Source organism: Poromitra crassiceps, assembly GCF_964638095.1.
Source record: "Poromitra crassiceps genome assembly, chromosome: 1".
Classification (NCBI taxonomy): Eukaryota; Metazoa; Chordata; class Actinopteri; order Beryciformes; family Melamphaidae; genus Poromitra; species Poromitra crassiceps.
In genome coordinates, this window is record NC_139623.1 from 40,631,423 (window position 1) to 40,655,314 (window position 23,892).

At 43.3% G+C, this 23,892-nt stretch overlaps 1 protein-coding gene across 1 annotated transcript in view; it reads right to left on the reverse strand.

Moving 5' to 3' along the window:
- Positions 1-7,769: 7,769 nt before the first annotated feature.
- Positions 7,770-23,892, reverse strand: part of cUnh21orf91 (chromosome Un C21orf91 homolog) — a 64,869-nt gene continuing 48,746 nt past the window's right edge. The window contains exons 3-5 of the mRNA XM_083647258.1: positions 16,597-17,097; positions 10,832-10,894; positions 7,770-8,286 (exon numbers count right to left, since the gene is read on the reverse strand). Of these exons, the coding sequence (XP_083503384.1) occupies positions 8,117-8,286; positions 10,832-10,894; positions 16,597-17,097 (734 nt within the window). The 3' untranslated portion in view covers positions 7,770-8,116. The remainder of the gene's footprint in view (positions 8,287-10,831; positions 10,895-16,596; positions 17,098-23,892) is intronic.

Consider the following 23,892-nt stretch of genomic DNA (forward strand, 5'->3'; position numbering starts at 1 on the left):
AATGATGGAGGTGTAGAACTGAGTCAGCATAGTCCTCGGCGGCCGGAACTTCTTTAGCTGTCGCAGGAAGAACATCCTCTTCCGGGCCTTCTTCATGAGAGCGTCGATGTTCGGCTCCCACTTCAGATCCCGGGAGATCGTCATGCCAAGGAAGCGGCAAGACTCAACAGAGGCCACTGGGGTGCCTCCCAAGTTGAGCGGGGGGGGAGGGGCTGCCTTCCGCCTGAAATCGACTACCATCTCCACTGTTTTGAGAGCATTGAGGGCCAGGTTGTTGTCGACACCAGCTCTGTAGCAGCGTGATCTCCCTCCTGTAGGCGGACTCATCCCCATTGGAGATGAGGCCTACCAAGGTGGTATCGTCTGCAAACTTCAGGAGCTTGACCGACGAGTGGAGGGAGATGCAGCTGTTGGTGTACAGGGAGAACAGTAGGGCGGACAGAACGCAGCCCTGCGGGGAGCCAGTGCTGATGAACTTTAAGAGGGAGATGAATTTCCCTAGCTTCACCCGCTGTGACCTGTTGGTTAGAAAGTCAGTGATCCACCTGCGGGTAGAGGCCGGTCTGTAGTCATTAAGGCCTGTGACCTTGGCCTTTTTGGGGACGGGGATGATGGTCGAGGCCTTGAAGCACGCTGGGACCCGACACAGCTCCAGTGAGGTGTTGAAGATGTTGGTGAACACCGGGGACAGCTGGTCGGCGCAGTGCTTCAAGGTGGCAGGTGTGACGGAGTCTGGACCGGCCGCCTTCCGGGGGTTTTGGCTCCTAAACAGGCGGTTTACTTCCCTTTCGGTGACAGAGAGGGAGGAGGTGGGGGGATGGGGGGGGAGGGGGAGGGGAGACAGGGGAGGGGGGAGTGTGGGGGGGGGGGAGGCAGGGGAAATGGGGTCACCACTGGGGACTGAGGACTGGGGATGTGGCCGGGAGGCGTGCGGGAAGAGGGCAGGGGGGAGCTTCTCTGTCTCGAACCTACAGTAAAACTCGTTGAGCTCGTTGGCGAGGAGGAGGCTGTCAGTCGTAAACTCGTAAACCAGGTTTTTTGTTTTCACAGCTTCTACCTACACACGATAGACATGGCTATAGCACCAGACAAGCTTTGGGCAGTCGTTTCACCTTGCCTTTACCTAGAACCAATGCCCTAAAGCGGTCATGTACAGAGCTGTGGCACTTTGGAATTGTCTCCCCCATATCTCACTGTGGTCTCTAATACATTCACTTTTAAAAATAAGCTAAGAGAAGCTGTCTTGAGTCAAGAACTCAGATTAGGTCCGACATAACCTTCCTTGATTAACAGACCTGCTATTTTAGTGACAAATTTTGTTTATGACCTCACTTTTTGGATTAATTGATTAACTAATCTGCTATTTGAGTATTATGTATCTGGACTGCTGTCAACTTCTTCTGTTTATGACCTCACTTTTTTGATTAATTGATTAACTGATCTGCTATTTGAGTATTATGTATACTGACCTGCTGTCAACTTCTCTTGTACAGCGACTAATTGTTATTTGTGGATGATTGTATGTTGATGTGGACCCCAGGAAGAGTAGTCTCCACTAAAGTGAAGACTAATGGGGATCCTTTTAAACAATAAACAATAAAAAAGGGATGCACAATATTGGATTTTGCCGATATCCAATATGTCGATATTTCCCAGCTGTTTTTGTTGATTGCCGATACCGATATATGCGCACATTTTTCCCCACCTAATTCCAGAGAATATCGAGTCTCTCCTGTAGTGGAATTAACACATTATTATGCCTAACCGAAGTGAATCAGCGTTGATTCCTCCAGTGTGGTAGCGAGTGGATTGGTTAAACTCACTCCCCCAGTATAAAGGCAAGTTGTCTTGTCTGACTCCCAAGCCGAAGGTCGGCGGTTCGTATCCACCCCTGGGCAAGCCCTTAACATGGGTTGCTGCAAGTACCACCTACACAATGCCGTTACACCTACTCTTATCGTGATGGTCCACTGGCAGACATAATGTGGAGCTGTTTCTCAGGAGGTAGAGCGTTTTGTCCACTAATCCCTTTGGATAAAAGAGGTCAGTGGTTCAATCCCCAAATTGCTCCCGATGGTATGTCAGCACCTAGCCTCAACGTGGGACTCATCAGTCATTCTCTCGCGTTGAGGCTAGTCAGCAGCTTGCTGCCATCAATGTATGAATGTCTGCATGACTGGGTGAATGTACCTAATTATAAAGCGCTTTGGATAAAAAGCAGTATAAAAGGCTGATCATTTACCATAAATACAATGCTTTTCAAAATTTACATTCACTGGCAATCACACGTTCATTATTTATGGAGGGGTCACTGGAGGAAAATAGGGGAGGGTGATGCTTTTTAAAATGTAGTCTCAGGGAGGGTGCACTGTTATTAATTTGAGTCCAGAGAAGGGTCATACAAATTTGAATGGATCAAAGATATATATTTATTTGATCTATTTATTAGTTATTTTTGCATTTCGGAATTCAGCAACTATACCAACAACACCCCTCCTGGCCAAACGTTTTGGTATGACCCGGTGTATAGTTCTCATAGGGGACAAAAGAGAAAAGACTCAAAGCCGTCCTAGTCTACAAGCAAGCAGGGAGAGAGGGAGAGAAATGCTGCAGCAATACGGGGGATCAGCCGAGCAGCATTTTGGTAAACAAACCGCGTCACTGGGTGGCAACAGCAATGGAACCCTATTGAGTGTGAGCTTTGGTAGGCTTGCGTGTCTGACTCTAGCCGGCTGACTCTGTTTACATTTTAAAAACTGCGACAGTTCACACAACTTTGGTTCACAACTTTAACACGACATGCATAGTATTATACATCAAACTCTTGAGCTACTTCTGCTCTCACTCAGAATGTCAAAATATAAGCGATGTGATGTATAGTTTTTGAGATATTAATGTTTGTTTGGCACAACTCATGAATAACTTCTGCGGGGTACCGCATTTCTGGGTGGCAAGTGACGTCACGCTGATTCATCCTATAGGACCCCAAAATGCATGTATAATAAACACTGGCTATCAAAAACATGTTAATACCCACATATTGTCAGTTTCGATGCATGAGGTAAGCATGTCTGGTTTGTCTAATTAATGCTCATCACTCAATGTAGGGAAATAAGGAGAAGAGTCCAGCTCCGGCCTGATTAGCTCTGACTTAAAACTTTTTAAATTAATATCCATGCTTATATACCATCATAGGATATGAATTAAAAAATAATTTCATTTTATTGAAATACTTTAGAAAAAATACAAACAAATCACACAGTACGCTCCAAGGACAGTGGACACAGGAGATAAATACAATGTAAAACATCACACAGCACGAATGCAGCCTCATGTATTACAAAACAGGTCTATGAAGAGTCAAGTTTAAAAGGAGGAGTGAATGTGTAACAGTTATGCTGACATTTCCAATCAAACAGAATGGGGTCTGTTGTAGACAGACAGACCACCAAAAACAGGCAGCTTGAAATTTCTGCTGAGCAGAGGCATTGAACCAGACATGTTTCCACAGTAAACACACAGCATTCAGACACAATAACTGAAGACCGAAAATTTGCACAAAGAACCAGAAATCAAAATAATAAAACACTCAAGCACACCCAAATACACATTTATCCAAAGAAAACCAAGGTAAAAGTTTAAAATGGAGTTAAAACCTTTCCTTTAAACCCTAAAGGGTTCAAATACATTTAATCTCTTATAAAGAGAGAGCAAAAGACTATACAATTTATCAAAACATCAATTTAGGGTTTCCCCCAAACTACAGTATTAACACCTTTGTTAGCTCACTGACCACCTTAGAGAAAAACTGAAATAGCCAATATTATTTTAAATCTTTTCCACTTATAAAAGGTCCTTACACACAGGTGGCTTCCCCCTCCACATGTCAATAGTATTTTTCTAACCTATATCCAGTCGATGCAACCGTGCATACCAACGGCAAAGTAATTTTTTCCGACCAAGGTCGATTTGTCAGAGATTCACTTCCGACATGTACACATCTGTTGCTGTGAGACAGGTCAAAATTTGCCTCACAATTTCATGCTATTCGCGTCGCTCTTGGTGTGTAAATACCTTAAGGATTCTGATTTATTTTAAAGTATCTCTTTCTTGCATAGGGTTCCTGAATATTCACATAAACATTTATTTTCCTTCCAAAGGTTGTTGAATGTTTTGAGTCTACAATCCACCATCTCTTCCTGCCACTCAACTGGCCATGTCACCAACAGAGCCTGATTTAAAAAGAAAAGAAAAAAGAGGAAATCTTTATTTCCTGCCTTATAAATCATATACATTTCGGGGCTTATGATGGGACCTTCTGAAGTTAGTATCTCAGCCACCAGAGGGGGACAGAACACTTTCACAAACTAACCAGCCACACGCTAAAGACACCGACTCTTCATCCCCAACACAAACTTGGTCTCTTTTTGTTAAAAAACCAGTGCCCTCTACAGGCATAGGAGGCAAAACTATCCTGTTATGTTCCCATGTGTATTGCTGTGACATTAACTTAGCTCTCACAGATCAACAAAGGAGACAAGGCAAAGTAAACGCTTACATTGAACTGAAAAGACAAATAATTTGAGGGACACATGGGGCTTAGTGGGTACTCAAAACGATTAAAATGAGAACCTATGATTTGCACACCATCAGATTAAAAGTCAAATTGTACAGTTCATTATTAAGAACATTGAACAAAACGAGTAAATCACTAAGCCACATTAAGTCAGTTTGGTATTGCATCTTAATTGCGTTTATGAAATGTAAGTAGGCCAAATGCTTGTAGGCCGTCATGTGCGAGGCTCTCCTCTTTGCTTTGGTGGCTGTGGACCACAACACCAACAGTTCAACCTTTCCTCCGCTGACAGCGCTCATTCGATGTATAACCGTAGATAAGAGTTGTGCTTGACAGCTATACAGACAACAAATAGCTTTGTACTTAAGATCAAGTAGATTTGGACCAGCAATAGCAGTTGTCGTACACAGTTCTATGAATTGAAAAATAAACATAAAATCCATGTTTAAAAAGTAGGAATAAAAATGGGAAATAAAAAATCCTGGATAATACAGGATATTTTGACTTAAAAGGGGAGGATCCCCTGCATTCTTTATTCTGCATCTATCACTGCCACTTGATAAAAGTTTAAATACAATTTTTTAGTCGTAGTTTCTTTCAAATGAAATGTTTTGGCAAGTTAGCCACTTTGCAACGACTGTAACAGAGTTGGCTCTGTTGAAACAGTTGATAGGTAATAGTAGTTCACGGGCCATCGCAAAATGAATTCATCACACCTATCCACCTTATTTCTAGCTGCCATGATGCCTATGGGTGCTTCTTCCGGTGTAATCCTCCAAGCCCCCCACCCCCCCCACCCCGATCTCCGTAAAGTGAGCAACAATCTCCCACAGTTTGACTTCCGGTTTAGCGATTTGAACCCTAAACCCCCGTAGCGCATCCAGCTTGGCAAAAATCTTGTGAATAAATATCCAGAATTGTTCAAAGAGCAACAGAAATAGTGGATGTGATAGATAAAATGATTACATTCCCTCAAATAAGTCGTCAAACGAGTGTATTTATTGTGACAAGGAACTTTTTTCCCCCAGCGTCGGAGTTTTAACAAGGAAATGCGCAAGCTGCAACAATCAGTCACGTTCTGAACCGGACCTTACACCCATAATTATTTTACAGCGGGGCATTCAAAAATAAGGTGGATATAAGAGGATCTATAGAGGTCAGAGGATCACATTTTGGTATCGGGGCTGAATGCTAATATTTTCGAGGATCACTGTTTTCAGGTAACCTTGCAAGGCGTCTGGATTTGCGCGTGATCACGATCACATGACAAAAAAATCCATCTCGCCTCGCTCCGATCTGTTGGTTTGAATCTGAAACACCAGCGGTTCGCACAAATCAGCATCCTATGAGGCAGCTACGGGCGGGCTTTGGTACTACGCCAGCAAGAGCAGGCCTGTGATAGATGTGATAGACAGATGGTTCATCCAATCACCTGCCAGGTATTTTTTGAAAGTGCCTGCTGTTTGAAAACGCTTTACCGAGCGACTCGTTCCCCAGGTGGTTATGTGAAAACCAACCATCTGACATCGTCAGGTTAGTTTTGAGGAACTATCATGGGTGTTTTGAAGGCAACGCGAAAACTCTTTTATTCAGGCCATTATATTGCCTGTGCTGACAGAAAAAACAGCTTATTTGTGCATTAATTTAGGGCAGTAAAGGTCCTTACACATCAAGAGCGATGCGAATATACGGCACGAAATTGCGATGCGAGTTTTGACCCACCTGTCAATCACAGCCACAGATGTGTACACGTCGGAAGCTAATTTCTGAAAAATTGACTGTGGTTCGAAAAAATAAACGCCGCAATAACGCTCAGCGAAACTTTGCCGTTGGTATGCACGGTTGCATTGACTGATAATAGGTTCGGAAAATATTATTGACGTGCGAATTAATCGCACGAAAAAAGACGCTCCCGATGTGTAAGGACCTTAATTCTATTATTATTATTAATAATAATAATTATAATTATTATTAATTATAACACTTCTGCTGGCAGTGCTTGGTTAAATGAATATAATGGACAGCTTCCAGTCAATCTGCGTCAAGTATTCATGGTATAAAATACTGTAACTTGCTCCTCATTTGGCTAAAAAGTTACCACAGCAACAACAGAACCATCTGACCAAATATGCAAGAGTATGGAGCAGTGCCAATAACCACATTTGAAATTATATATAAAAAAAAGTCAAAACACTTTTCAAATTAAGCTACACAAAATGAACAGCAACCATTAACATAGAAATACATAGACAAGATCTTGTTCAGTGTGTCTAAGGTAAATCTGAACAGGTATTCTTCAAGGATACCATTGTCTGCATAGAGGTCCCATAAGAACACTTCCTCATCTTGTAACCAGAGGATCCAAGGACATTGTCCATAGAGACACTGCATGAAATAGGCCACGCCCATCACGGGGGAAAGCTCTCCGTTCACTTCCACACACCAGCGTCATTTTCCTTGAATTAAACATAGCTAAAGGCTGTTGTGTGGTGGGCTGCGCAGACAACAAATGGAAAAAAAATCACCAGTTCAAGTTTTTTTGTACTCCCGAGCAAAACAAGGAAGCCATTGAGGATTGGCGAGAAGAAAAATGTGGATGTTGCTGTCAATCAAGTAAGTTGGAGTGTTCATCTTCCGTATATATGATCTTTGTGTGCAACACCCAACCATGCACGCGACATAGGAGAACGCCAGGATTGGACGGGAGTTTGTGTTTTACCCCGTTTTGGGTGTGGTTTCTGAATGATGACGTGCTCCGCAGTGTCTCTATGGGACCAGCACTGGGCCTCAAGTCCTTAACTCCATTTTAAAATCCAGGCGTAAATGTAGCCAAGACACACTGGATCTGCTCAGCCATCTCCGGAGGTGGTCAGAGACCCATTTATTTGGCCCCATAACAACAACAAGTGTAAATGCAATTCAACTCCAGGACACATATACTTCCGGAAGTGACAGTGACATCGCTGTCAAAATGGATTGTCAGGATGCTCGTGATTGGGAAACCAGCAAGACAAGGTGTTTGCTGCCAGTTTTAAAGGACATACATATTATGAGAGGGAGTGACATGCGTTTTGGCAAGGAAAGCATCGTACGATTTGAATGCGTATACCAGAGATGCGTGTTAGTGCTGGGTGTAAAGGGGGCTTTTATCTTGGCCCTGCTGAACCGTTTTGACTTCAACGTCAAAGCAGTGGAACAGAAAGAGAGCGTGACTAGCATCCTATAATTCAGGTCACATGCCAGACCAGACCAGCCGTACGTTGAAAACCGCAAACCATCACTAATCCTTGTATGATCACTATCACTCCAACCAAGAGAGGGGAGGCCACGTCAGCCCCACCCTTACCCCTGCTCTAGTGCAAAGCTAAACAGCACACATCACATGTCACATGTCACCGTCCCCGTCTGCAAAGTCATCCAGTACACACAAAGGCATGTTCCAGCCTGGCTGAAGCCGGGTCCACGGTGAGCTGGAGGGCAGGACAGATCCAGAAGCTCCGCCCCCCTTTCTCTCTCTCTCTCTCTCTACACATAGGTGCCTCACTCCACCGGGCTGCTGCTGCTGGCCTTCACACCGGCCCTGCTGATGTGCAGCCAGGGCAGCTTGGCACAGTTCTTGAAGAGCTGCTCGATGGCGATGTGACGCACGTGCAGCTCCGAAGTCAACGAGTCTTTCTCCTGCACCGCCGCGGTCAGATCCTCAAACACCTCTGCAGAGAGAGAGAGAGAGATAGAGAGAGAGAGGGAGAGAAAGAGAGAGAGAGACAGAAAACAGAGGGATCAGTGCTTCCATTCACATACAAGGTCATCTCATGCGCAGATGCAACGAAGAAATGGATGAAAACAAAGTAGAAAGAAAATCAATCAAATTGATTAGTGAGATCGCAGAGAGCAAAGACAACACAACAGAAGATGTGTCATCTCCAAAGACACGAGAAACAAACAAAAATCACACACAAGACAACTTCAGTCAAGGTCAGTGTGATGCAGCCAGGCAACGCTCATTTAAACAAGCTTATGGACAAGCAACTGTTTCCAACATAACAAATAGACCGTAACATTTTGGTTCTACCTGAATAATCTATGAAGAGTATAACCTACCTAGGGATATCATGGGACTCGTTAATTTTTATTGATATTGATACCATTTTCGAGTCTGCTTAACGAACCGGGTCCTTATCAGGTCCACTATCGATACTTTTCTTTTGTATTATTTGGTGGAAAGACATGACGACAATTTTTCTGTTACAGAACTGTTTTTTTATTGCTTAACTGTGAGTCTGTGACTGTTTTATTTCTGAACAGAAGGATTAGCCTCGCCTCCAATAAACAAAAACTGCTGATGCTGTTGCTGTGCATTTATTTGAAAAGGAATCGGGCCCACATGATGACATGCAAATAGTAAAATAATATCTGCAGCAGAGACATCAGCACTCAGCAACACTTTTTCCAACAATAAAGAAAATAAATGTTATTCACATACAGAGTAACTGTTATCCTTACACCACTATGATTTGTTTCCAGACTTTTCAAGATGTGCTCTGTACTGATAATGAACCAGTGGAAACAACTATTATGAAATTAATGGTTGTATTTTAATTTAAATATTTGCTTTGATTGAAACAAAAATCTTGGCAATAGTATTTTTTTAATAGCCTATAACAAGCTGTTAGGAGTTAAACAGATCATAATTCCCTCTCGCAATTTTATATTGCTGTGAAAACACATTTATTGTGCACTGCAAACTATTTGGGCTTTTTTTTTTTACGGAATACACATTGAATATCCACACTGGGTAGAATAGCCTCTATACCTAATATATAATGCTCTATACCCATGGTCACCTATTAGGCTACATTGCCGCCTGCCCTCCTAATATGTTCGGACAACGGTACATGTCATGACGTGTCACAGAGCAGGATGCATGGCACAAGGAACTTTCATCACTGCCTGGGACCGCATATTTTGGGATTCTTTTATCAAGTGGATTATGTCAACGAACGGGACTTGCGTGGCGTCTGTGGACAATGCATACCTTGGCTTCAGGTTTGTCTTTCACTTTGGTGAAGTGTAGCCAAGCTTTTGATCATTTAACGTGTCCAGTCATCCTGTCGCTTCCTCCTGTGTCGACTGGTCTGTCACACAAGTTCGCAACCAAATGAAATGACATGATCAAATGAACAGTGAACAGGGGGCGTGTCACGTCACGTGTGATGCACGTGATTCAATCCTCAATCGAATTACAAGTTTTATTACTTAAGTTAGACAGTCACTCACGTCTGCACGGCCTTGAGTCAGTGACAGGGCGCTTGACAGCGAATTCAGCGCACAGATCAGAGAGGGGAAAGACGGGGGGAATTAATGGACCAGCGGCCGCTACTCGATAACAGTATTGATATAAAATAACAATTTTCCCGGAAATCAATGGGTTTAACCTGAGCCAGGTCATACAACAATGGTAGCAAGCAATCATATCACATCCATATACAGGGTTAGTAGTATACAGCTGTTAAAAATAATAATAATAATAATAATATATTTATTTTCTCCAAAATATTTTTATTAAATTTTTCATTTGGGATGTGGTTGTATGGAATGTGGTTGTATTGTGGGTTTGTTTGTTTGATGTTTGTTATGTTGCTGTACACATTACAGATTTCCTATGTACCGTAGATCCTCTGAATGTGTGAAAAATCTAATAATAATATATTTCTATATATATTTGAACACGCTGGTATCGGATTGGTACTCAATATCGTCCGATACGCTAGTTCGCGTATCGTAATCGGTATCGAGAAGGAAACAATTGTATTGGAACATCTCTACTAGAGATTAGATGCTTGTAGCTTCGCTGTGTGTAGCAAACAGTAGCCCTGATGAAGAATTGAGTGAACAAACAGGCAGGGTATGCATGAGCCAGCACAACACAGTGCCCAATTCAATGCAGTTGGTCACATGGGAGGAGCTAATGTGCTGACTAGACTAGCCTTCCAGTCTGTATCAGTGCCTGCTATATAAAGTCTCATTTATTGAATCTCTGAGCCCAAACTCAAGACTGGTCCACTGCCAGCTAAAACGTAGCTCTATACCACAGTACCCTTTTTCTGTAAGCACCAAGAATCTCTGATTATTATAGATGGGAATTACTGAACACGATGAAAAACAATGTGCATTTATAAAATATTCATGACTCCGACTTGCTCATTTGGCTACATTAGTTAACTTCACACAGAATGCCAGTTAACATTTTCTTACTTTGAATCTGCATCAGCAGCTGGCCATTCAGCTGATGGAGCTCATCCACACTCATTTTAACCACTGGAAGAAAAGAAAAAAACAAGAACGTTTTAATGACAGAATGTGAGAGGCACATACAATTTAAGGAACTTATTATATGCTAGCAAAAAATATCAGCTAAAATAATAACTGTCCACTTGGTCATTTCTCAAAGTTGGTCAAGTTCACATGCTGGCAAGCAGTTTCTGTGTATTTACAATTTTCAGCAGGAATTTCATATCCAATTAATTTGTAATTGCATACAGGACTATTTGGAGCAGTATTATCTTAGAGAGTGTGTTGGCTACAGGGAAGCTCCGAGCTGTTTGGTAGCAGAAAAAGGTGCCATGTGGATTCACTGCAACTGCTAATTCAACTAGCAACTTGGGAGGGTAATGGAGCCATTGTAAACGCAAAATGCTTGACAACCTCATCTAACACCTACAGATGTCACATTTAAGAATTTGAGTTGCATGTCTGTAACTATCAATAAAAAAGAGTTGAAAAAGGTGAAGCCTGAAAACCAGGGGTACCATAACATTTTCAGAGCAGCTATTGTTTGAGGTTGACGATCCATGAGCAAATATAGACATGTACACTAATAAGTGAGAATCATGTGAAATGACTACTGTCTTTCATTGGAAAATAATATGATTTGAAATACATAGACAGGCATGAAAGGCCTAAATAGACATAAGCAGTAGAGTGACGAGACATGAGAGCCAAGGACAGATTTGAGGCAGGAAGAAATGTAATGTGGACAGTGAATGGCAAGGAGGAGGAGGTAAGAATGTAGAGAGATGGTGCAGAAGATCTCCTGGCCTTGCATTCACTGCTTTGTCTGCGGTGTTTAATGACTGAGAGCTCAGAGGTAATAGGAATATTTGGATCGCAGAGATTACATTTAACAAGATAAGACAGGAATTGGGTCAAATAGGATTTGCATTTGCAAATACCTTTTATTGTTTTGGAGCATTCAGAAAGTGTAGTTGTGCTGCTCAGTGTTGGGGGTCGTACTCAAAAAAGTAATATATTACACATTACTTAAAAAAAAGAAAGGAATGCCTTGCTTTATTTAAGTACTCCCTAGAGAAAGTAATTTGTTAAACTACTCGTTACATTACTTTTACATTAGTCCACAACACCGCCTGAGATGTGAAGTAATGTGCATATCTCCACCCCTCAAAAGTTGTAGACTGCGCTGCCATTTTCCCACCATCTGCCTTGAACGCTGATGAAACTTGGTGCTACAAATGGATCGGCCGGAGGGACGACTCTGCAACTGATTGGCCTGAACCAACCCATCGTCATGCCGAAACCTAACAAATCATCACTCCTCTCCCCGTCCCCCCAGCCCATCCATTCTAGCAATTAACGGCTTTTACAGTCAGTTGTTGTTGTGTTGTGCAATTGTGCATGAAAAAGCACAGCACGTTTGATGGTTTTTTCCATAATCCTGCAGATTCAATCTCGATCCTGCAGATAATTGAAGAACTTATCTAATGCAAGCAATGACATAGTGTTTGATGTAGTAACTGTAATGTGATTACTGCATTTAGGAACAGTAATGCCTTACACTACTCATTACAGACAAATGTAATGTGATTACAGCAATCCCCCAACACTGGTGCTACTACACAAACCGATTTGAAACGTTTACCATTTTAGTTATGTTTAGTTTTCAATCTGCCTTTTTCACACCTAAATGGAAACCCTCATTAAAGGAGAATTTCGTTTTTTTACACCACGGACCTTATTTCCAGCTTAAAATATGATGTTTTACTCACCCAAATAACGTTGGTTTCATTCATATGCCCATACAAGATATTTCGCTCCGAGTACACTCCTCAAACTATAACGGGGGCAAACGGGGCAAGGTCCATGCACTCTGTAAATACCACTTTTTCTGTCACGCCGCGGTCCATATCCTCATTATATGATACATAAATACACGTGAGGCTGTTTGTACCAGGTTTGTACCTCCGGGCTGTTCTGGTCTCCTCATACGGGGTCTGTGAATCCAAATCTCGTTTGTCCCGTTCATGTCTCGTGAGAGTTTCCACACCGGCTGCTTTGAATTTACAGGAGCCATTCCCCTTGTGACTATTGTCTTGTTCACAACAACTTGAAGATGGCCGCCCTTATCGATTTGAGCCAGAGTATATGCTTGAAGAGTTGGCCGAAATTGAAGAGCGGACGAGGAGAGAGAGGGACAGCAGGAATGAACAAGCCGCTGCACGGCCGAGAATAAATGCTGATTGGTGGTGTTCATGTGGACGCTGTAACTCTCACGGTTCACAGACCCCCTATGAGGAGACCAGAACAGCCCAGAGGGGTACAAACAGCCTCACGTGTATTTATGTATCATATAATGAGGATATGGACCGCGGCGTGACAGAAAATGTGTTATTTACAGAGCATGCACCTTGCCCCGTTTTCTCCCATTATAGCCTGTTTGAGGATGCTACTCCGAGCTCAAAATCTTCTGTGGACATCCGAATGAAACCAAAGTTATTTGGGTGAGTACAACATCATATTTTAAGCTGGAAATAATGTCCGTGGTGTAAAAAACCGAAATTCTCCTTTAATGTTCTTCTGCTTGCAGTGCACCTGTGTTACTTCCTGCCTTAATTTAGACACAAAATGGTTGCTGTGAAAAAGGTAAATGGAATTACACATTGCCACAGGTGGTTCTGAAATGACCCAGTTCCTTGCGGTTCTGAAATGGCCCAGTTCCTTGCCTGGAACAGCACCACATTGTTATTGTCTTCGCACAGCTGTTTATATGGCTGTGTGTCGGGACGATTGTCCCAGCAGTACAAAGACCTACACAGGTTACATTAACGCTCAGCTTTCTTCTTCTTTTTTTGTAAGAAATCAAACACTGCCTCACATTGTTTTAGTGACTGTAACATTGCAGCAATGCATTATTAATAAATGCCAGTTGAAAGTATTATTTTGAGATGACAGATTTTGACATTTTTACTATTAACAATAAATTTGATTCCTGGTAGGATGTTATCATGTCATTAAAAGGAGCCACATGAATGTACTCTCCTCAATAGCACGTTGTGTTGATTTAAGCCTGCCTACTAGATTTCTTCTTGCAAACAGTGTCAAGGATGAAGTAGAACTAAGGCCCTGTTTACACGGCAACGCTCCCTGCATAAAACGCGAAACGTTTTTTTAGCGTTAGTGCCTTCCTTTCACATGGGAACGGCGTTCTTGGTGCCTGAAAACACAAAAAAAGTGAAAACAGGTCCCAGAGTGGAATTCTTTGATAACGCCGCCCTTACTGTCACCGTGTAAAGTGGTGAAACGCAATGCAGGTGACGACACAGTCCCCCGGCCCTTTGCCATGGAAGACAATGATAGAAGCATTGAACTAGCCCAATACAGCCTTATGGCACAGGCACAATAAATCGCATTGGCATTCAACAAACATGATAACGATCTGCTAAAAACACAATGTGCGTTAAGTGCCCCCTACTAACGTCACACATATTAATCACTCCCGCATTAAATAATTGAAGACAACTCACGGCCAGATGAATTTCTTCAAGTCCCAATTGTGATGCAAAGAAAACAGGTCTTTTTTATGGGGCTTTTACTGGGTTTTTATTCTTTTTTTTTTACCTTCAAAATAAAAGCCGCAATTTATAACTTGGTAAATAAAAATCAAGGCCGTCGACTCACGTGTTAAAATTGACTTTTAGTTGTCTGTGTTCTATGTCTTCTGTGTATTTCGGATCACACACAAAAAAAGACGTTGCAACATGCACCAATAAGACTATTAGATTATTTAATTACCATTATTGTGAAGGTTTTAACCAGAAGTTTCAATGTTATTCTGGCTCACTTGACGCTGCTCTGGGTCTTTTGCGGCTTCAGTCTGCAGGCAAATCGTTATCACAAACGCTGTGTATGTATGAACTAGGGGTCGGCCGATTATTATGGCCGATATTCAGCATTTTGCCGATTATCTGTATCGGCATTTTCATTGGCTGTTTGCCGATATAATACATTTATTAAAAAATGCGCTACTTTCGCCATAAAGCGCTGCAGAAGCCTGTGTGTCTCTCTCTCTGCTGCAGCTCCCTGTCTGGCCTGTGGCAATGTCCCGCCCACAGTGCTATCTGATTGGTTACATATTGAGCAATAGCCTATCAGAGGGCTCCTCAGAAATGAAATTTGAGATGCTGCCTGCCTGCCCTAACCTGACGCTGCCAGATGGATGAGTTCGTTCACATTTGTTTTATGCCTGTCCCACTCTGCCTGCCTGCCTGTGTGAGCGAGTGTGACTGCCAGCCTTCCTAGACTTTCTCCAACAAACACGGACAGACACAGACAAACGCAGATTTTTCGCAAATGTTCGTTTGGTGTGCCATAGCAGTCCGTCTGTGTCTGTCTGTGTTTGTTGGAGAAAGTCCGATACGATTGGTGTGCCTTGTAAACTGGGGCAGGACACAAGATTTTAACTCCATAGCGTCCACGGTGTAGCGTCGCTCTTTTTTAATCAAATGGCCATGGTTGTCAAGCGCAAAGCTGTTTTATTAATCAATAGTCCTGTAGTGTCCCGAAAATCTATCTCCAATCCACTCGCATGTGTAATGCAGCGCAAGCAGGCTGCACCACTCTCTCCAGAGTGGAGGAGGAAGAAGGAACCGAATAAACTAGGATGAGACATTAGTACGTCAGCGGACTCGTTTGCAATAAAAAAAGGAACCAAATAAACTAGGATGAGACATTGGTCAGCAGATGCCCGGATGAACCCGTTTGTGTTCTCCTTTGAGAGAGCCTGGTGCGAGGTTAGTGTCAAGTAGTGTAAGCTGAAGGAAACCCTCTTTATTATTTTGTTTCTGTGGTGAGCTGTTAGCTTGTTTAAAGTACACAGCTTTATCTTGATAATGTGCCCAAGTCTCCACTAGATTAAACACACACACACACACACACACACACACACACACACACACACACACACACACTTTGATTCATATCAATATTAATTGAGTGAATATTTTCAAATAATATTGTAGTTGGATAAACTGAAGAAAATGAATTTCAACAACGGGTCGTGTTATTCTAAATTTTGACACCAAGATTTAAATTTTTACTGCAAACATATATCGGTTCCAAAATATCGGTTATCGGTGTCTTTCCTTACCGATAATCGATATCGGCCCTGAAAAACCCATATCGGTCGACCCCTAGTATGAACATGAAATAAAAGGTGAGAACGCAACGGCAGTTTGGCGTTTTATGCAGACACTGTTGTCATCTAAACATGGCCTAAGATGGAACTGTTTTGCATTATACTGAAGTGCGGTGCATTGTATCGCATTGCAACATATTGCATCAAACAGGGATGAATGTCATCATATTGAATTTAATTTCTCGCTGCTACAATTTGATCTCATGCAATGCATTGTTGATCATGTGTCAAGATGCGTATGGAACAGTCTCAGAAGCAGAGACAAAAACTCCACTTCAGGCTGACTCAAACATTTTGAGAAGGATTTAAAATAATTATTTGACCCAAGTCTGCAGAGCAAAGCAGAGAAGCAGTGAGAAGCAAGTTTTTCACGTGGGCTTGCCTCCTACACGTGCCCTCTTTTCCTTCAAAAGAACAAAACCTTCCATTCAATGTCACTCCACAGAGATACTGTACGTTCTGACACAAACTCTCAAGTGCTTCTTCAAAGAAAATGCAGTTGCTTTTGGTAGAGAATGTAAAATGTGCTCACACTCATCTCTGCTGCGGCCCTGGTGTCTGTGCTGCGTCTGCTCTCCCCCACACGACTGACTCCGGCGGTGTAGAGCCCTCCTGCTGTCGCCGGCCCAAACGTTGACCTGTGACCCCTGCAGCAGCCCCAGCTCCTCAGCCGTGTGGCACTCCAACATCCCCGCGGTGTAGTCGGGCAGCCCTGTTGCGTTCCCCGTGTCCCAGCGGGGCGTGTAGCGGGGCACCTGGGCATCTGACTGGGGCAGCAGCTTGCGCTCACTCTGCTGGCTGTAGCAGAGGAGCTTGGCCCCCCGTCGCCCGGGGCCCTCCGAGGAGTCCTTGTTCTGGGCGTACTGGATGATGCGGCTCAGCTTCTGGCTAAGGGCCAGCTTCATGCCCTCGTAGGCACTGCGGGAGACCTTGGAGCGCGACAGCTTCTGGTTGGCAATGAGGTGGTATTTCTCAAAGCAGTCTCTGTGGCCACGCAGGGACTTTGAGTGCAACAGGGTCGCCGAGGAAACACCTGCATCCCCCACAGACACAAAGCAATGAGTCAGTAAGCAAGCAGTAAGCAAACAAGGCTACAAGCTACAGGCTAACAACATGTGAACACTAGAAAAGTGCTCTCAGTGGAGTGCAGATCTCCGCCAGGCAGCGCCACACCTTGCAGATAACAAGGCAACATGAACATTTGTTTAATCGTGTTTGTCATATGGCCAAGAGTGAACGGCATGTATCGTGTTTATAGCCTTATTATATAGTCTTACAGTAGCAAATTGACCCGAGTATGAAAGACAGTGAGTTATGGCCTGTCAGATGTGACTGGGGAGGGCATTCCAGAGGGAGGGGGCACCTGCAGCAAGGCTCTCTCAGAGCCCCCCCCCCCCCCCCCCCCCCGTCACACGTTTAGCAAAGAGATCCCTGTAATGCTTGTCAAAGTGGATCATATTCAGCCTTGACAGTGACATGGGGATTTACAATGGTGAGCACTGAGCATATATATATATATCGTGATATATATATATATATATCGTCGCTGTCGTGGCAGGATCTCGAATCTCCACAACAGCAACTTTTCAGGAAGTAAAAAAAACCCTGTTTGCTCTTAAAATACTGAACCAAACGTTTGTCAATGTAGGCACGTCTTAATTATAGTTAGTTTCCCGCTGAATGTGTCATTACATTATTAATATCTTATGTGGATGAGCTCAAATTATGTCGTTTATGTTATCAGTCCGACTTGGAAGCACCCTCTCCCGGCCAGTCAGGCGCTGATGGCCGCCTCCCCTCTGGTATGTACATGCACGAGCCGCAAGCTCCGGGCCGCGGGGGCACGTGCAGCCGTGCTCCCCAGCCTCTCATGGCCGAGGCGAAGGCTTTGGGATGGGGGTGAGAACAGTCTGACATAATGTAACATTAACGTTACTTTATTCTCGTCAGAAACGTGCTCCCACATGCTATGTCCTACCGGTGAAGCTTCCCCTGTCAGGTGAAAAGAAGCGGCTGGCAACTGCCCATGTCTCGGAGGAAGCATGGAGCCAGTTTCGACTCTCCCCAGATTGGCAGAGGGTGGAGCACCAACCAGGATGAATAAAAGCCAACGCAAATCTAATGTTATATCAGCCAGTAATTCAGTCAGTTTTCTGCCAGCTAGTTAAATTCAACACACACACACACGTTGTTGGTGAGGATCTGTAACGTTAACGTTATTTGTTTTGCGCCGTTCAAATTGCTGGTAGTGACAGCCACTGCCCACTCCAGTCGCCTGGCTCGGTGCTGTAGCAAAGAGCAGAGGCTAATAGCCTATCCAAGCCCGCTGGTATCATAGAGCTCAGCTGTCCTGTGTTGTTAATGTGAACGCTTTGCAGCAGCTAGCCAAATGGAATTACAGCAACGCAGCGACTTAATAAATAATTAATTATTCCCCCCCACCCACGACGATGCCATCGTCCAAAACAATGTTTCACTGTAAAACAATCACGATACCATTACATACATACCATTACACACACACATGCACACATATATACAGTGTATATATTTTAACCACTGGGGGGGCCTGGCCCATCCAGCTAAATCCGCCCATGGTAGCAGTGCAGCTCCAAATCGCTATCTGCCCTCTGCTCTGAACCAACCTGAAGTTGACACTGACAGCTCAGATGATGCTCTGAGCATTTCAGAATGACTTTATTAGAAACACACCGATAGCCAAACAATCAGCATTCATCTAATTGAGTTAACTCTGTGTGTTTGTGTGTGTGGGCTGTAGGCTGAGAGCGTAGTTAACTGACGAGGGAGGCAGTCAAACTGCATTTGTCCGCCTGCACTTTTTACTTTCACTTGGTTCACTCAGTGTTTAGACCACAGAGTTTAGACAGTTCACACATTGTGTTTCAAGCAGCCAGCGAGTGTTGTCCACAATCGATTCTACTGAAGTGTATACACACACACACACACACACACACACAGGATTAGGATATTCAGTTGTGTGTTTTTTGTTTTGTTTTGCGGCAGTCGCGTTATAACTTGTAAACGGCCTGTCTGACTGGCTCGTGTGTGGTGTGGAGAAACTGGAGATGCCCAGCTTCGCCCCGCCTCCCTGCATAACATAATCTGGAGATAACAACACCCATTATAAGGAGGAGTGAAAACACAGTCAACTGAAAAATACACTTGGTGCAAAATGCAGCAGTGACCCGTTGAACTCACCACAGAAAATAATAATAATAATAATAATAATAATAATAATAATAATAATAATAATAAAGTATGAAAGCAAGCTGAAACTGTCTGATTGACCTATTACTATCTCTGTGAAAGCTGCTTAGTGTGCAGCGGATTAGCTACTAGAGCACACAGAGCAGGGAGGGATACACACTACAGGCATGTCTGCTTACAGGAGGAAGGTGCGCAGAGTCTCGCTGTGCAAATGCAGCAGTGTTTTCTTTACACTGCTATTTATCAATACACCCCTCCCCCCATCATGTGGCCCAATTATACTCCATGTTAAAGACGGAGATGGACTGTACTCTGCGTTCATTTCGTGCGTTTTCTGTCCGTCATCTGAAAGCTTACGGATACGCATGAAATGCAGCAAAACCACACACACACTCATACATTTGACTCTCTACTGCCCACTGGTGAATGTATTGCTTAACATGTTACCAACGTGAAAGACGCATGGAAGTATGTGGGCAGTGACGATTACACCGTTTGGAACAGACGCATCTATTTATGTATGAAAAAAAATATATATATAGTATAAATTAGGGATGGGCGTTCATAACATCAATACCTGAGTAATGTTTGCGCTGTTCGGGTACTCACCCTACCCCCCAACCCTTTAAAAATTGTACGCACGCTTTATCATGTGGATCTGGCTATACATATGTTTCAGACAGGCATAACTGAACGGGCGTCAAGTCAGCCAGAATGTAAAAGTATGTCATCTGCTTTAGGGCTTTCAAAATAAAACCCTTATTGTAACATTGGCATTAATATTAATTTTGAGTAATGCGTTACAGCCACAGTTTCACTTGTAATCTTAACATCACGAGTATTTTTGATACAAGGTTTGCTGCTTTGTTGGTTGAAATACCCTTTTCTCATCCAACGTGCATCAATAAGCTATTTACTAGGGATGGGCATTTCTAGCAAAAACACTATTCGAAATTCGCTGGCCAAAGTCGACTTTTAACACATTCAGTGCCAAGGACGTCTGTGGACGTCCTAAAAAAAAGTAACGAGGAGTGCCAAGGACGTCTGTGGACGTCCTAAAATCATAATTCATATTATTCCATAATTCTGCTGTTTAAGGTCGTACCTAGCCAGTGAGCATGAATCCCTTCAAGGGATCACACGGCGCCACCTTAAACATCGTCACAGGAGCTGCTCCACCCACCTCAGATCCTTTACTTTGTACAGGAGACAGCGGAGAAAGTGGAAACCGATGCATGCTTTCTGCCAGAGCCGTATATATTGCTCTGTCTACAGCGGACAGTGGGCTCGGCTGCATCCGCGCTCACAACTGAGCTCTTATGCTTCTATCTATCTCCACACGATTTCCTAGAAAGCCAGCATCCGAAGCCGAACGGCCAAGCCTTTTCGTTCAGTTGCGTTTGCCAGCGCGCATCATTTCCTTCTTGATGGGCGCTGGGATCTGTCCGGGGCAAAAACGAGAAAACAAACTCTGTGCGTGTGGGAGGAGCCCGCAGCTCAGAGGTGGAGAGGGGAGAGGGGGGAGGGGGGGGGGGGGGGGGTGTGTGGCACACAGGCTTCACAGAAACCACACCACACGCCACCACATCAGAAAACACCAGCCAGAGTCAGTGAATGTGCTCGAAATTAGAGTGCAAAAGGTATTCATAAAAGGGCCTATATCTTGGAAAGTAAAAAAAAACGACAGAAAACCCTTGAAAGTGCACTTTTTTGAGAGGCTGTAATTTCATAATGGAACTGTCTAGAAACAAAATTTCTTCTTTGGAAGAAGCAGGAGTGTTCAATGTTTCATTAAAGTCCAGCCCCGTTAATATAGCCATAATAGAAAAAATTCTATAGCTGTTTTCAACTGAATGGAAGTGAATCTGGCACAGGCTCCAGACAATTTTACTGAAGCGCTGTGGCACTGAATGTGTTAATCGAAATTCAAAAAAAAAAAAAAATGTAAAAAAAAAAAAAAAAAAAAAATTGTGAGTGAAATGTTGCATTGTCTCCCCTGATTCTAAGTCTAAGGCTTTATTAACTCATTGAGTGCCAATGACGTCGATCGGCGTCAAATCAAATAGTAACGTTGAGTGCCAATGACGTCGATCGGCGTCAAATGCGTTTCTTGGCGGTGGGACATGGATCAAAGCCTCATGCATCTCCTGTAAAAAATATTGTAGCTATTGAAGGTGTATAACCTATTTTACGGACCCATTAGGTGGCGACAGTGCTCTCCAGATTAGAGAAAGGTGAGGAAAAACAGCAAAGAAGCCCCGTGATGAAACGGAAACCGATGCTGAGAGCCGTATAGATTGCTCTGGCTGGAGCTAACGTTAGCTGCGAACAGCAGTCAATCCGCTCCCACAACTCAGCCCCTCTGTCTCTGCTGCATAGTTTCTCCACACGATTAGCCGCCAGAAAAGCAGCACCCGACGCCGAAGGGCCAAACCATTCTCAGCAGTCCGGTTTGGCTTTTCGGTGTCGCGCTGGGAGCCGGCGCACAAAAACGGAGCGCTCCGAAAATAGACGCTGGGTGCGTGTTAGGCTGTGTGTTAGTGTGGGGAGGAGTTTGCAGCTGAGGGGGGGGAGAGGGGGGTGGGGCACGCAGGGCACCACACAACTACACCACGTCGATACATCAGAAAATATTAGCTTCAGAGTCAGTGAATGTGCTTGAAATGCTTCATTTCACAAAAGGCTGATTATCTCAGCTTCTAATTTGAAACGTCTGTTTTTGGTGAAAACAACCTATCTTCTCCGGCTGATAACTAAAGAACGGAAAATGGTATCAATAAACTTTTTTTTGCTGATGATACAATAGAGTCTCCTCGTTCTTTGTGCGTGTTCGGTGTTTAGATAGTAATATCACACAATATTCTGTGGGCCTCGAGAAATCACTGAAAACGCTCTGAAACTCTGGCACTGGGAGCGTCCGTTCTCCAAAAGTGGCTGGCACTCAATGAGTTAATTAATAGAAACAGCGTCTGCGGTGGATTTTTAGCTCAAACAAGCATTGCACCACTGAAGTAAAGAACATGTTACATGACATTGACATTTTCGAAAATAAAAAACAGTTTTGACAATCATGAGTGGTTCATTAAATATTTAGTAGGCTCAGGTCTGAGTGCCAAAGGGGTGCCAAAGTCACCCCCTCTCCCTCTTCATGGGATTTCATCCGCCATTCATTTTTCCATAAACCTTGCTTAAAATGCTTATAAAAATTGTTTTACTTGCTCAAACCAAGCGATTCGACTATACTTAGAATCAGGGGAGACAATGCAACATTTCACTCACACAAAAAATAAATAAATAAATAAATAAATAAATACATTTTTATTTTCGAATTTCGACTTTCAATAATAATAATCGACCTTGATAATAACAACAATTATTCGAAAATTCGAAATTCGATGCCCATCCCTACTATTTACTTTTGTTTAAGTAATATTATTTTGAAATATTTAACCGGAAGTTTCCCAGCTCATCACGAAAATTGACTGGTGGAGATGCGCTCCCGTTAACTACACGAGACAGACGCACACTTTCTCCATAACGCACGCCCGATAAAACTCATTGAAAACGTGGCACTAGTTAATGACTACACTGTCGTTGTCCCATAACGTTAGCCACAAGAAATGTGGAGAACGAATCACTTTATTGCTTCATGGCAATCACTATTTAGCTGCAGCTAACGTCATGGTCACTGGTCAGTTTTCACTTTTTGGCAGAACACCGGACCTTTTAATCCGTGGATTTACGTTACTGTAACAGTGATGATAAAGCAGAATGGATTATACCGGACATGTAGGCCTATTGGAAATGAGCCTTCGCTTGTTTCACAAGTCTGCTCGAACAAAGCGCTAACCAATGCTCCCATCCAACCACCTGAGATCTGAGGTAGGCTAACAGCTGCAGCTAACGTCACCTAACGGTCCCTCTCCTCACAAAAAGTGCTACAGTTAATGCTTTTTCCATGCAAAAATGCAAACGTTATGTGTGAACAGCCCCATACACCGCAGATTACCCCTGCTCCGTCATTACCATAGTAATATATTCGAAAATCAACTGCTTAACATAGCCAAACTTGGGTTAAGCGTGTGTTTCACTTTCCACACGGACCCCCAAACACCCCCCCCCCCCAGCGAGTACCCGATTACTCGTTCATAATAGAAGGAGAGTATTTGAGTATTTAAATTGGTTAAAATGCCCATCCCTAGTATAAATGAGCCATTAGTGCTCAGCCAAACCAAATAACAGAACACAGTTCAACTGTCTTGTGCATCATGATGTACTGTACATAATATCCAAACCCAACTATTTTCAACTGATCCTGGCACAAATCCAGGAGTGAACCTGGGTCTCAGATAGTGCAGAAATGGTTGGTTGGTTAAACTTTATGATAACTTTGATCTTTTTAGTCAATTAAAATAATTATACCAAAAATGCCACAAACATTTGCTGGTTACAGCACCACAAACGCTGTGATTTGCTTGCTTTTCTCTATTTCATGTCATTATAAAATTAAGTTATATTACTTCGGAGGGTTTTTGCCTTTGGGCTGCTGGCAGGTGGTCAGACTAAGTAAGCCATTTTAAACCCGTATTGGGCTCTGTCA